The 15760-nt window shown below is 52.8% G+C and overlaps 1 protein-coding gene across 1 annotated transcript in view; it reads right to left on the bottom strand.

Annotated features, from left to right (window-relative positions):
• IQCE (IQ motif containing E) overlaps positions 1-15760 on the bottom strand; it is a 46154-nt gene that overhangs the window by 29719 nt on the left and 675 nt on the right. The window contains exons 2-8 of the mRNA XM_080830937.1: positions 10652-10699; positions 9611-9656; positions 6158-6286; positions 5478-5612; positions 4517-4587; positions 373-486; positions 197-247 (exon numbers count right to left, since the gene is read on the bottom strand). Coding sequence (XP_080687063.1) covers positions 197-247; positions 373-486; positions 4517-4587; positions 5478-5612; positions 6158-6286; positions 9611-9656; positions 10652-10699 — 594 coding nt within the window. The remainder of the gene's footprint in view (positions 1-196; positions 248-372; positions 487-4516; positions 4588-5477; positions 5613-6157; positions 6287-9610; positions 9657-10651; positions 10700-15760) is intronic.

The raw sequence follows: 15760 nt of genomic DNA, 5'->3' as shown, positions 1-15760 counted from the left end.
GCCTCCCCTTGCGTCCCCCAACAGCATCCGCAGTGCTCCGGCTCCGTGGAGGCTGGTTTAGGGAGTTTTGGGGCCTCACGCTCTGTCACTCCTCTCGTGCGACTACGTGAGAGGAAAGGCAGCCCTCACCCGTGGGGCGATTTCAAATTCAGATTTCAGCGGGAAGGTCATCTGTCCTGCGGGCGATCGTACTCACCCAGCCAGTATCAGGCCTTTTCTCTGCCAGAGTCCGAACAAAATCAGGGCCCTGCGGTAAGCAGACGGAGAGATGAGGACACAGGCGGTGCGGCCTCTCCCCCCGACGGCCTGAGGCCTGGAGCCTGTGCCGTCCCAGTCCGAGGCCGGGTGCTGCCACGCGGGGCCACCACTTACTCGGGAGGGGTCCAAAAGCTGCTCTATTTGCCGGTCCTTTCTGCTGTTTTCCTCTTCTAGGCGCCGAAGCTTTGTTCTCATGAGATCCACATCACTTTTCTGCATGTGCAGTGACTGAAGGGAGACAGAACCACACACACGTACATCCGTGCACACACACGTGCACACGAACGGCCTGGTCAAACGCCCATTGGAGCAGATCTTGCAAAGCAGCCCGGTGCCCGGTCAGGGTGCTGTGTGTGTCACGGAGGGGAAGGATGGCTGGATGTCACGGCAAGGAGCCCCGCGTCTGTCACAGTGTGTGTCGCTAAAACTCGTCAAAGGCTAACTACCATCCTCTTAACACCCTTGTCTTCTGCTGGGGCTCAGGGGGTCAGAGCAAAGGCCCCACAGGTTTTCACCAATCTGGGGTGAACTGAGTTGATTCGACCCCGCAGCTGCCGTGTACTTGGAATTCTCTCCTGCTTCCTATTCGGGACTTACATCACCCTTTTAGGAAACGGCAATGGCAAGGTATTTCTGTTTTGTCTTCCTTGTCCTCACTGAAAAAGCTCTCTCCCAGGCCGTGGAACCCCAGAGCCCAGAGAGCGTGAGGTTTGGTGGCGCTCACAAGCCACAACAGGCAATGCCCATGCCATCAGCCAGTGCGGTCAACCCGCAGCCAAACTGGCCAGCTCTCTTGGGAACACTCTTCTCCACTCCGGGCACTCGTGGTGTGCAGGAAGGGAGACAGCGTCTGAACAAAACCACCACCGGCCAGTCGACTCAAAGCATGCGCCCATGGAGGGAGGCCTGGCAGGTCGGCCACACGCCCATGGTAGGCCAGTAGCGCTCTGGGGCACGAGAGGTCCCTGGCACTCGGTGAGGGTTTAATGAATAAGTCAGTTCATGCACAGCCATTGAAAAGGAGAAGAAATCATATCATGGGAATTCTACTTCTGGAAACAGGGGGTACGCTCACTGTTCCCTCCTGCTTTGTACCCTGAGAAACCTTGGACAGCGTATAGGAGGCAAACATGAGGAGGCGCAGAAGGGTGGGGAGAAGCGGCAGACTAGTTCAGGACCCAGGAGATGACCACAGAGTCCCTAGTCCCTCCTTGTGCCTCATACTCACTCACTGGAGTATGGGGGAAAGGCAAAGCCTGGACTAGCCCATGGGCACAGACAGGAGAGCCTCCTCTCCCCAACAGGAAAGGGCACCCCCCAGGCAAAAAACTTATGGATAATAATGGCTCCACCTCGGGCAGACCCTACAGAACCGAGCGTGGCCCCATCCCTGTCAGTGACAGCTGAGTGCGGAGCCCAGTCCCAACCCCCGCCACCCCCGCCAGGCTGTATGTAGCAAGACTCCCTGCCCCCTCCTCACTGGGGGAGGGGTGGTCAGAGAAGGCGTGGGGAAGGGTCAGGACTTCCCTGTCCAGGGGTAATGAGGCCACATACACACACACACACACACACACACACACACACACACACATACACACAACAAAATGCAAGACTTAAATCCTAACATACCAAAAATTACATTAAATGTAAGTGATCTAAACAAACCACCCGGAAGACAGAAACTAGCAAAGTAGATTAAGACCAACCATATGTTGTCTACAAGAAGCGGATTTTAACATGGCAAGAAAGGAGGTGGAAGTAGAAGGATGGAAAGAGAGACACCACTGAAACATTAACCAAAGCAAGCAGGAGTGGGTCTGTTAGTGCCAGTCAAAGCAGACATCAGAGAGCAGAGACAGATGTCACGTGTGACTATCAGGTTCAATGGGACACAGTGACCCTAAAGGCACACACACCCAACAAGTGACAAGACTGGAGGGGAAGCCAGACCCACAAGCACAGTGTGGCCTTCAACACCCTTCCCTGAGCGACGAGCAAGCAGCTGCACAGAAAGCCAGCAGGGGTGCTGGGGAGTGCGCCTGGCACCCCACGGGGGCTGACAGCCTGCACACCACATCCTGCCTGCCAGCAGCGTGCACACCCTCTTCCCAGGCCCGTGGCATAGATGCGAGAACGGACACTCCCTGGGCCACGCGGCTGACCTGGACACACTTACAAGAAACAAAACTACATGGGGTGAGTTCTGTGGCTGCAACAAGTCCACTACAAGTTGGCAACAAAACAACACGAAAACCTCTAAACTCTCAGACACTCAACGACATAATTCCAAATAATCGTGGGCCAAAGGGTCTTCAGGGAATTAGCACAACAGAAAAGTACAACAATATCAAACTTGGCAGGATGCAGCTGGACCAGGGCTGAGCGGAAGGAGCCACGGTACGGGCCGCCTTGGAAGGTTCCCAGGGCAGGACGCTCAGTGGAAAATGCCAGTCTCCAGGGGTCCCATACGGTGTGATTCCATGTACAGAGCATCATCAGGACGCCAAGATTATAGTGATGGGGAGAAGTCATGGTCACCGGGAGTTAGGAATGGTGAGTGGGGAGGGAGACAGGTATGACCACAAAGGGACAGCTCAAGGGACAGCCTGGGGCAGCATGTGTGCTGACAGTGTGGCAGGTACATGACCACACACACGTGGCAACATGGCATGGAACTGGACACGCACATGGCGCACATGTCCGTGTCCTGGTTTTGATACTGTGCTGTTGGGTGGGGGAGACCAGTGCAGGGTCAGGGGACTCTCCATGCCACCTCTGCCACTGCTTGGGACAGTCTACATCCTGGCTCCCTGCTGAGTGTTAAGCTCCCTGGGGCAGTCTACACCGCCGGCCCCTCGCTGAGTGCTGGGCATGGCATGCAAGCACTCGCACCAGTACTCTTTTGAGCTCTCACAGCAACCCTGTGAGACTATACCTCTATGGTCCCCATTTTCAACAGGAAACTGAGGCATCACTTGCCATAGAAAAACAACTGATGCTCCAGACCCCAGAGCCACAGTGTCAAGGAAGTAGACTCTCTTCTCTCTGCGTCTAGAAGCCTGGGCTGATTTTTTCCAGAAGCCTGTGATGGTTAAGTCTGAATAAAGTCAGCGTAATTTTACCCAGAGACCCACTTCTAGCCCCACGATTCAAGAGTGCCACCGCAGTGATTATTCAGAGTTCAAAATCGGGGTTCTTCCCACAACACCTGCCCAACACCTGCCTAACACCTGCCCTGAGAACGTGGCACACGGGAGGCACCTTCACTGCTGGGCACTCCCGTGGGGCACAGTCTCTTGGTTCTACCTGAAATCTGAGCATCTTGTCTGGACCAACGCAGAAGGACTGTGTCTTGTACACAGTGGCCTAGACCAGGCGCTCCTCAGGGAGGGACGGCTCGCAGGCCTGTCGCCGTGGCCGGGCCCTGGACGTGCTTCCTGCCCACACCCTGTTTAACCTCTGGTGCCCGGACAGGCTGTGGTCCCCCAGATGGGGTTCGGCTGGTGGGGACAGTAGGGCTAGAAAAAGACAGACATTATGGAAGGGAGCGAGCCCTGGCCTCTTCTCTAGGGGCCTGAGAATGCGTATGGGCACTAAAGCGCAGCATGGCAGTCGTGGTTATGGTGACGGTGACGAGGATGATGGTGATTCAGCTCAGTGCACTTCATACGTCAGGGACTGGGAGATAGCACGCGGCGGGAAAAGCAGCCTTGGCCTCGGGAGGCAGATGGCCTAAGTGGAAGTCTTCATTCTGCTACTGGTTGACCGGACGACTACCTTGTCTGAGTCTCAAGGTCATCACCAGCTAAGAGCTGTGAACTCCCTCAGAGACTCCTGTGGAGATCCACAGAGCGAGGGCACGTGGAACGTCCAGTTCACACGGAAGACACACACACACACACACACACACACACACACACAGGAGGCTACTCATGACAACGACACCAGCGACCTTACCCAATGCCAAACCTCTGTGCTGAGGGACTGTGAGGTCAAGCCCGTGTTTCCCCCACCACCCTGCCATGCTGTGGGAGCAGAGCCGAGATGGCACTGACACACCGGGGAGGCCTCTCCCGCAGCTGGCGCAAGGTGGGCCACCAAGCTTGCAAGGCACGGGGCCGGGCTTCAAACTCAGGCATCCCTCCAAAGCTCACGTTCTTTCCACGCAGACACATCAGCACCGACCCAGACCTTCCCACCCGTCCTTGCAGAAGGCTCTCGCTGTCCAAAACCAGCAAGGGACAGTCAGAAACACTACCTTCTTCAGCTCAATGATCTCGTCGTACATGTCTTCCTTCTCTCTGTAGACCGGGGTCCCGGGAACGTGACCTGGAGGGAAACACGCAAATGTCTGAAAAGATCATCCCAACAGCAGAAAGAATTCCTGGTTGTACCTTAAGGAAAACCTGGAAGTTGATAAAATTACCCTTTAAAAAAAAAGGAGGATTTAAAAAAAAAAATAAAAGAGCAAAAATACTTGCAAGTTTTTTTAGCCTGACCACAATACTTCCCCTGAAAGTAAGGAGACCAAAACTGATAGCAGTGCAGAAAGATAAAGCAGGAGGAAGTGGAAAGGTGTGAAGACAGGGCTTACTTGCAGGAAAAGGAAAGAAGGGGCCAAAAGGAGAAGCGGTATGTTCAGGTTTTAAATAGCAAACAAAACGAAAAGACTAACACCCCTTCCCGTGTCCAGGCGGTGAGGCACATTCTGGTTCCGATGTGATACCCGATATACGGAGACTCCAAACCACCGAAGCCTAAAGTAGAACTCGGAGCCAGCCAGCCTGGGCCGGGGGTCAGCTCACGGTCACAGTGACAAGGGCGGAGGCCCTCAAGGAGAGCTGTGAGAGCCGGGCAGGAAACGTGGGTAAAGGCCAGGCAGGAAGACAGAGACAGGACAACAGACGCAGCTTTTCTGGTGAGATGTGGGCTTTTCCTTATTTGCAATTGTTATTTCTAAGGTTGTGTGTCCAATAGATTTCATTAAGACTCTAAGTTTAGGGAGACGGGCCCTACTGGAGCCCGGGAAGATGTCTCTGTCCACATGAGCAAAGCTACTTTCTAGGAGGACAGAGTGGATTTGCAGGACCCCGTCCTCTCTCCGTGATCTCGCAGGGATCCAGCACAGGAAGCCCCAAATCTCACTGTGTCCCAGCAGATCCCGCGCTCTCCCTCCTGCTCTCCCTCACTTGGGGCCTCACCAGCATCACCGGGCTCACCATTGCTGGTAGAACGCCTGAGATCTGACCTCTTCATTCTCAAAGCTTCTGTCACATAGTCGGGTGTGCTGCTGGGGGGGGTGGTCCATGCATGCTCCAAGGTCACGTCTGACTTCAGGGGCTGGGTCAGACTTCCTGGTTTGAATGTGCATGGATTTAATACGACAGGTACACACAAACACGACGGGAGGTTTTGCCTCTAATCATCAATCTTCCTGGGCGGAAGACAGCTTAAGGCAGCCATCAGATAGTGGCGATCAGTGCCTTGCTGCTAAGTGTTCAATAAGCAGATCTCAAGAGACAAAGAAAGCCCAGGTCTATTGCATCTGCTTAGTTCCCTGGTATAAATATTCCCACCATGTCCAATCTAAGCTGCCAGGGTGACATCGACCAGTTCCCAAAATTCCTAAAATGGAACAAGAGGCTCATGCAAGCTGGCAGGAGCTGTTTCCAACAGGCCGAGGCCTCCTAAGACTCAAAGACGTACGATGTCACACACGCAGACCGTCAGAAACCACACTGACCGGTTCGTAAAGGTTATGAGGGTCAACGTCTTCGGGAAGATTAAAAACAATGTCATTCAAGGAAGTCAAATCACAAACTGTAGCTTAAATCACCACCCTCGATTCCTAACTCTCTCTTGTGGAGTGGGAAAGGTCTCTATCAGAGCGACTACGTACCTGGCTTTGAGCTTCCCAGCCACAGTCTCTGTGGGGTTAAGGACATTCTGTTACCAAGAGGCATGCTTGCTGCTGTCCTCAAAGATCTCCAAGATGCCACTTTTCTTGGCTTAGAGTGATAAGGTGACTCTAGAAAGTCAACACATGGTTTCAGAGGTGCAAGAGATCAACGCCCTCCCCACAATGCAAGTGTCTCAGACAATAACCAGACCACAGAACAGTCACAAGAATATTCTGGCAAAAGTAAGAAACACAGTTATGATGTGTAGATATATTTACATTTCCTTTTAAAATTTCATTATAAACACATAACATAATGGGAAATTTATCTAAAAACACAAATCCATAAATCTGGCCATATTGGATGTTTTCTGATGCGTGTGTAGCTCAGCATAGCCGCAGTTTAGTGAACATATAATTTTGTGTCCTTTATACTCGACATTGTAAAAAATTTTCCATTTTGCTTCCATAAGCAATAATATCAACAACTTAATATATTAAAAAATGTGGAAGAAATGAGAAGAAAATTATCTTTCCAGGCCATTTTTTACTTTGTTATCAAAATAAGGGAAATGCTTTAAAGCTCTTTTTTAATCTGGAATTTCATCTCTTTAATTATGGAAGATATGACAAATGTATGTGAAAACTTAGTTATCCAAAAAACAGGCTCATATTTAGCAAAGAAATGTCTGTCTACAGCAGTTCCTAAAAACCTAAGTCTAATATGTTTAGTTTTTTAAAAATTTCTATATTTTGGGGCACCTGGGTGGCTCAGTCATTAAGCTGCTGCCTTTGGCTCAGGTCATGATTCCAGGGTCCTGGAATCGAGCCCCACATTCGGCTCCCTGCTCAGCAGGAAGCCTGCTTCTCCCTCTCCCAACCCCACGGCTTGTGTTCCCTCTCTCACTCTCTCTCTCTGTCAAATAAATAAATAAAATCTTAAAAAAAAATTCTATGATTTTGGGGAGCCTGGGTGGCTCAGTCGTTGAGCATGTACCTTTGGCTCAGGTCATGATTCTGGGATCCTGGGATCAAGCCCCACATCAGGCTCCCTGCTCAGTGGGAAGCCTACTTCTCCCTCTCCCTCCCCCTGCTTGTGTTCCCTCTCTTGTTGTCTCTCTATCAAATAGGTAAATAAAATCTAAAAAAAAATTTTTTTTCCTATGTTTTTTCCATGGCTTCAAAATTTATGAGAAATATCCCATTATGATTTAGAACAGGAGAACGAAGACACATTTGACCCGGACACATTTTCGCTCACCGGGACAGCTGATGGCCTTCCAAAATTGTCCATTTAAGTGCTCACTTATAAAGTAAATCAGCAATCAGGTAAACAGCTGTCCGAGCAACATTTCCCTCCTAAATGCATGTGATTCATCAACGAATCGTAAGAATTCCTCAGGAAATGTGCGCGCACACGGACCAAAGCAGGAAAGGCAGAAGGAAACTCAGGCAGGGGAGCACATTGGCGAGCAGGGCCCCCAGCACCCAGCCCCCATGCTCCGGAAGCTACAGACCCACGTGGAGCTGGCCTGCACATTACAGAGACACACTTGTGACGCTAACAGGACACGCAGTTGCTGCCATCATGGCCCAGGAATTCAGACAAAAGCACACGTGCTGAACAGGCTTTCCGAAGGCCGTGAGGGGAACGGGCCTTGGGCCTGAGGTCTGGCCAAGCAGCGTGAGAGGGAGTGCAGGCCCACGGAGAGAGGAGCCAGAGCTTGGGGTCAGGACACGCAGGTCAGCGGGGAGCAGGGCAGCCTCGATCAGTGATCAGTGCAGGACCAGACTCCCCACCAGGCGCCAAGAGAAAGCACGGGAGCTGCGGGGCCGCTGAGGCTCAGCAGCCCCCTCCAGTGGTGATCCGGGGGTTCTCACCAGTGTAACTTACATGAAACAATTCTGACATTTTAGAGAAATCAAGATAAAAACGATTTGCTAATTGTGATTTTAAACACTTGAAATGCTGACTTTCGGTGAGAATGATGAAAGATGCTGTGATATTTACCTTTGGCACCTCGTAGCCACGAGGACTTAAAACAAAATGGTTTTAAAACAAGAACGTTTAAAACACAAACACCACCCTTTCACTTTGTATCAATTGTCAGGCTCCTCCATGGAAGGAGGGCAAGATCATCAAAAATCCAAACTCAAAAACAATTTCTCTCTAATGTTTATATTTCTTTGTAATAGAAAACACACTTTCTTTCCTTGGCAGGAATTATCTTTCAAATATGTTTCCCTTGGGCTACTATGAAAGTCCGTTAGCATTCTCTGAGCGCGTCATACACGTGACACGGTGTTTGAAGTGTACACGCATGTAAGGAACATAGCTATGTGTGTAATAAAGTCTGGGACTGCCTCAGGTTTTTGGCGAGCAAAAAGGAAGCCAATCCAGGATTTAAACTTTGTCCTGAAGACACTCCTAAGCATAAAATTCACCTGTGGCTCACTGTGCTCTAGAGTAATGTCGTAACAGCAGAGAGGAAGAGGCTGGCTGGCCGTCTGGACAAAGCCCATGCGTCACGGACTGAACATTTGTGCCCCCACAAGTCCTACGCTGAAACCCCCTACTGTGACTGCGTGAGGGGGTGAGGCCTGCCGGAGATGACTAGCTCATGATGGGGGCCCTCATGATGGGATTAGTGCCCCTGTAAAAGGGACCCCACAGAGCTCCCTCGCCTTCACCCATGGGAGATATAACCTGGCAGCAGCTGTCCACAGTCCAGAAGAGGCCTCACCAGAACCCGACGGTGCTGCCACCCCAGTCTGGGACGTCCAGCCTCCAGGGCTGTGAGAAGTAACTATCTGTTGTTCAGAAGGCGCCCAAACTTCAGTTCAGCTGCCTGGGCAAAGGAGAACCCACCCCTGCAGCCTTGTACCCGACGGGCAGCCACCTGCTTGCCCACAGCCAAGGACGCTGTCTCCCAGACGGAGCTGCTGCCCCTGCCGAGGATGTGGAGCACAGAGTCACCGGGCTGGCACAGCCAGGGTGAACCCATAGGAAACCATGACACCTGCTCAGCCCAGTGTGCCGACAGCAGCTCTCACGCAGGAGCCGATCCCGAGGGGACAAGGCTCTCTGGCCGCGGTAGCATTCCAAAGACACAAGCAGGTTCAGAGGGTAGGGAAGGAGCACAAGAGGCCGGAAACATGGCATCTGCTGGGGGCTCTGGGGACCACGAACAGGAGCCTCAGCCTCTCGCTGGGCCTCCTCCCACAGGGAGCACTGGGGCCATGGGGGAAAGCAGGAACCCCAAGAGTGCCAGCTCGTAAGGCTCCAACACAAAACGGAGCCAAGCAGTGGAAGCGTCGCATTTCAGCGACCCCAAGTGTTAGAAGAAGGCATTCGCGATCCTTCTCCCAAGACGCCAGGGAAGGAGAGCTTCTGAAAACCATTTTCTGAGTTCAACTGCAGAACTGAGGGACGAGGGGCCTGGTCATACTTACTCGGTGATGTGGGTGGAGGTTTGTGGAAACTTTTCCTTTTTGTTTTCTGAAAGAAAGAGGAAATGAGGTAAAGCACGCTGAGCCTTCTAGAGCAGCCCGGAGGCCCCAGTGATGAAGTGCGGGCGTGTTCAGGAGGGGTCGGAGCAGGTGTGAGGGCAGTGACAGAGGAGCTGAACTCAGCAGAGACATGAACACGGTCTGAGCCAAGGAAAAAGCCCACAGCACGGAGGAGAGACCCCAGGACACGTGATCAGAGCCGCGTTCAGGCCAAGCTAGGTCCCCAGGGGCCCTGGCAACACTACATAGGCACAGACTGAAGACACCCCACAAATGGCGTATCTTCGACCACCCCACTGTCCTCATGCCAGCGCCTGGAGCGTCAGCGCCTGGAGCGTCAGCGCCTGGAGCGTCAGCCTGGAGCTCCTGTGACTGTCAATGAGGGCGGATTCGGCAAGAAGAAACGCGTGTGAACACGGCACTTGCAAGGCCGCCTGGGGAGGGCTGGTCCAGCAGAGGAGTGACCCTGTCGGCATCCCGTCTCCCGGGACAACCCTGATGCCAGGTCTGGAACTGGGCACCAACTGGGTTCTCCTCCCCACTACTTATGTGACATGCTGTCCACTCTCCCTTCAGGCTAGCTCCGGCAGCCCGGGGGCCATCTAGCCACGACATCATGCAGCACCAGGATGGCTGCCAAAGGGTCTCCTCTTTCCTCCCGGAGCCCTCACCCTCCCCTTTCAGGTCAGGACTGCGGGCCGAGGGGTTGTAGCCAAAACCAGACCCAGGAGAGGAGCTTACCATCTGCCTCAAATATACGCCATTCGGGACTAACATCTGCATACAAGTCTTAAAACTATAACCACAGTTGTTTACATCCAACTGAGGGCTCAAAACTCTTCAGGTGCTGAGGAGCACGTGCGGTTTGTATTCCAGCTCTAAACTCAACACTCGGGGGGAATGACCTAGTGCACGCGTTTGGGTAACATGAGCAACGGCAAAACAGCCAGCGCGGGAATCAGCGGCTGCCTTGGTCACACTCACCGTCTCAAAGTCAGAGTCAAAGGTAATTGCAGATAGACTGTCATCTCCCTGGAAGAAGAGATGCAAACATTGAAATTTTAGGGCACCTGCTTGGCTCCCCACGGTCGTACACACAAGGTGGAAAGAGCCCATCCACAGCTACACAGGCAGAGACTCAAGAAACCCGGTCAGAGTAAGCACGTGGCGGCCAGACAGCTCAGCCTGGCGGAAAGAAGGGGTGGGGGACATAGAGCAGAGCCTCTGCCTGCAGGACAGCTCCGTGTCTGTCCACTTAGCGACACCGTTGGCACAAACTGTTGATAAAGAGACAGTTTGGGATAAAAGGACTTCATTTTCCACATTTTTAAAACATGCTCTCGTTCACTTTCACATCAAAGCACGTGGAATCTGGGACTGGATCCTGATCAGAACAAGTTGAAGTCTTTCAAAAAAAAATACGCATTAATACATGCATTATTCAGACACGTAATGTTTCCTGCCCTGGCCCGGGGAGGGGCGCGAATAAAATCTGTACTGCCTAATTTCAGGACTAGGAGGTCGTTTCTCAAGAGAAGAGTGTTTCTATGTAACTCACTGGCTCAAGTTTACATCCTGAAGAAAGGAGAGAGACGGGAGGAGCAAAATTTAAATTCTTTCGGACTGTTTGTCGCTGGTTTACGAAGCTGCTGCTGGGAGTTAGGACCGCACGCCCCTCCTGTGAACCGACTATCCGTGTCTGGCTGTGGGGGTCCGTGGTGTGGTGGAGCCCACTTCCCACCCCAGCGGGACTTTGCTGAAAGCCCTCTGCAGTGCTGAGGGTCAGCACCTAAACAACATGCTACTAGCAGCTTGCGGGTCTACTGCAAATGGTGGCAGCGTCCCCCTCTCTCTGAAACCCAGAGTCGGGACCCATGGTGCCGCGTGACGTGGGGCCGGGGAAGGGAGCGTGCTCTGATAAGCACAATCTTTTACCAGCCACAGACTTGGGTTTTCGAGGTCACTAAACAGATGACCTTTTCACTGGGGAAGAGCACATGCCAATTAGAGAGAGTTTTCCTTGAGCAAAGTGTATGAATATAACATGCAACATTTAGGAAGGGAAGACAGGGATTCAATGTGCAGATCCCGGGCAAGACCAGAGGAGCCACCACGGCGACCGCATCCAGGTGCCTGGGCATCGCCAAGGACGCGCCTGCCAACGGCGCGTGTGAACCCGCTGGAAACCACACAGCAAGCAAGAGGTTTCTCTTGTGGACACTCGTCATTATTACTTGTTCTGAATACACCCTTGAAAGCTGTAGTGACCTGAAGGCTCAATGAGGGAATGAGGTTATGTGTGTGTGCGGTGGATAACGCCGAGGGACCTCCCTCTCCCACAGGTGTGCCTGCCCACCACACCCTCTCCCTAGCCAGTCCTCCCCACCGGTCACTGTGGTGTCTAGCCCTGCCAGCCACGTCTGGAGCCACGGAGCTGGTGCAGACCCGCCCCTTTCACGCCACAGACGGCGTGAAAAACAGCGACCACGTTAAAGAAAAAAACCGACAGCGAACACATTAACAGCCGGTTCTCTGAGGCTGCCGGGCTAGACAGCACCTGTTGTGCGATGGGAACCTAGGGGCCATGGGCGGGCGGGCAGGCAGTCCATGGGCAGAGAGTCCCAGGAGGCCTGGAGCGGCATCAGGCTTCTGTGCATGTTGTGCGATGTGGCTCATGCCACTGACCCTCCCCATCTCAGCTTCCTCGACCACAGAGGACACGTTCCTCTACCAGATTTTTAAAAGCACTGAAAGACCACATACACCACTAATTAAACACAGAGGGAGACGACATGGCGCGTCCATCTGAGATGCGGGGGCCTGCGGGGACTCAGTTCACGGTGACAGTGAGGGAGGGATACACTTCCAGAATGGTTGGGTGAGGAGCTCGGGCAACTGTCTCTTCTACAACCACTGAACACAGAAGCTTATAAAATAAATAATCACTTGAGGTTTCTGGAAATTGACCTAAAGGCATAGAGCAATAGAGGAAAATTCATTCAAGAAAATCTACTTAATGTGGGGGAAAATAGTGGGAATCCGGGGCACCCCTCGCCCCCAAACTCCATCCCTTAGAAACTACTTGAGAGATACCCAATCTAGGTGGGTGCAGGTAGGATGGTGGGGAATGGTAGGGTGTAAGTTCTGCCCCAGATGTGGCAGGCTAGGAATTCTGGGTCCCCAATGCCCCAACACTGGCTTGCTGGTAGGGCAGAGGTTCCACACAGGGAGAGTCAAGCCCAGAAGGCCAGCACCACCCCCCCCGAAGCAGGGGTGTCACTCCAGGAGAAACACACAGCCATCCCTGCCGCTGAGCGTAGCACCGAAGTCCTTCCCCGGGGAAGAGGCAGGCCAGTGGTTGTGCAGGGGGGTGAGGGGCCACTGGCTTTATTTGTAGTGGGTAGTGGAGCACTCCCATGCTTCCCCGATTCCACTGTCAAGTCGAAGGTCGTGGTGATGTGGTGGGGAGCAATTACATAGCCCTCCCGGCTCTGCAATCATTGCAGCAGAAAGTTAACCAGCAGAGCAAGTGAACTCTAACAGGTCCGGGAGCGCCTTCCTGGGGTCAGAGTCAACCCTAAGGCTCAGGGAGGCCGTCTGCATTAGAACGCACCCACCAGGAGTAGGCTCAGGGTGGGCTTGGAAACATTCTTCACACCACACCTCGATCCACCAAGGGGCACAAGCCCATGGGCACTACCTTGAACCAAACGCTGGTTCAACGAGGAACTCCGAGGCTAGAGCAGCTCCGAGGAAGCCAGGTTTAGAGGTAAAATCACACATTCCTGAAGTCCAGGGGCCACATGGGTGGCTCAGGTTGCCCTTTCAGGCTGCCCTTTCAGATGGAGAGGAGCGACCCAAGCTGCTAGACCTTGGCTGCAGGTAGACAGAACTGTAAACTCCCGCCCTGTGCCAGCAGCCTCCAGGCCACAGATGCGCACATGCAGGCACACACACCACAGATGCACATGTGCATGCAAGCAGGCACACACATCATGCACGCACACACAGACATGTACAGGCATGCACACATACCAGATGCACACATGCATGCACACGCACGCACACACATCACAGATGCATGCGTGCACACCCGCACATGCATGCACACACACATACACGCAGTGGTCAAGGGTAGAAAGTTGACCAGAAAGTGGCTTGTGCTGACCCAAGGGTGACCCCTAGGTGGTGAGGCTAGAGGATGTAAATAAGAAAGAATCCAAGCTGGGAATCAGAGGCCACACAGTGTGGGGAGATCAAGTGCGGGTCAGTCCAGCCAAGTCGCTCTGTGAACAGAAGAGCCACCAAGCAAACCACATTGGTCCCATGGGGAGGAGGGATCAAAACCCAGAGTTGCTGTAACATTCTTTCTAAATGTCTAGCTTCCAATAGGAAACTATGAGACAAAGAGAAAAACAGGAAAGTGTGAGCGATAGACGGGGAAAAAGAAGAAACAGAAACTTTTGAAGGGGCCCAGATGATGGACTTAGCAAAGTCTTTCAGAGCAGCCATCATAAATATGTTCGAGCTGTGTTGCCGGGAGGCTGCAGGAGGGTCCCGGAGGCAGGAAGGCACAGAGGTTGTGCAAGAGGTCGGGGGGGGGGGGGTTGCCCAGGGGTCACCTGAGTAGTAAAGCACATGACACAGAACCTTACACATGGTGAATGCCTAATAAATGTTCTTACTGTCTTGTTCTAGAAACTCTAAGCCCTTCCACAAGCGTTGGCTCTTAAATCACTGGTGGTCCCACTTGGGCTCCGTGTCATCCTGTGGCTCTGTACACAGCCACTGCACGGTGAGCCCTCTGGCAGAGAGTAAGCACTCTGGGAAGTCCACCAGCCAGCCCAGAGGCAGCTGCAGTCCACTAGGGGAACAGACAGACAGCACAGTGCCTGCTCTCAAGAGGTTCCTGTCTGATACCAGACAGACCCAAGCTCAGCAGAAAGCCACAAGTTAGCCTGGACCAAGGGCTGAGAGTCTCCTAAGTGCTGAGAGAGCTTTGTACTGGTTCCTCTACGAGACCGGGTTCCTTGAGACCAAGGCACAGGGCTTTACTGGTTTCGCGTCCTCAGAGCCTCACATGGAAGGGGCTTAACAAATCCTTAAGTGTATAAGAATGTTCACACCCGCGCTGTTCCTAGTATCAAAAAAGTGCAAACAAGAGGGGGAAAGCAGGGAAACGGATAAAGTAAGGGTAGCCACAGCTCAGACTTTCTAAATCATGCTCTTGAAAATGTGTGGCTGTGGGAAAACGTTAACAACAAATTAAATAGTAAAGGTCACAAAACAACTTAAATATGATCTCGATTTTTTTTTTTTTTTTAAAGCTGTGTGGGAAGAGATCCATTGAGAAAAGATCAGGAAGGAAATAGACCAACATTAAGGTGATCTTGTGTAGGTGGTTAGATCATGGGTAAATTGGCGTTCCACATTCTAGCGCTCACAATTTTCACAATCACGACCTAAGGAGTTACTTTCTAAAGGAGCAGTGAGTGAGTCCTGGGTAGGTGGCCCGGCCTTCCAGATGAGGCAGGGCTTGGTGTCTTGAGGGACGCTCTGCACAGGCCAGCTCTGTGTAGCCCTGCCCAGCACGGCCTTCTCCGTGAGAAGGAAGCAAAGTGAACAAAATGCCCTCTGTCTGGAACCCTCCAGAAGCCCTAAAATAAAGTTCAAACTCCCCGTATGGCCTGCGAGGCTGTCCAGGGTCAGGCCGGCGCCCACCTTCCCCAAGGAGGTTGCCCAGCAAGCTTTCTTTCCCGCCTTGGAACACACACCATGTTCCCCACCCCAGGACCTTAGTGCTTGCTGGCCCCTCTGCGCTCAGATCTCCTCTGGTCAGGGACATCCAGGGCGTCCTGGGCACCTGCCCGGCGCGCGCAGCCTAAAGCAGCCCTCTGCAACCCACCGCGGCCACATAGGCCTGTTTCATGTTCTGCACAAGCCATGTTAGTGCGGTTTACTGCCTCGTTCTCCTCCCACCCGAAAGCCGCCCATTCCTCCACGTTGACCCTCCAGCGAAGAGCATGCGCGCCAAAAACACTCGAAAAAGGCAGGAGCTGACAGCACGCTTGCTCTCACCCAAGGGAGGAAACT

This window comes from Martes martes, assembly GCF_963455335.1.
Source record: "Martes martes genome assembly, chromosome: 18".
Lineage (NCBI taxonomy): Eukaryota > Metazoa > Chordata > Mammalia > Carnivora > Mustelidae > Martes > Martes martes.
Note: the sequence above shows the minus strand (reverse complement) of the source record. Positions and strands in the feature narration are given on the sequence as shown.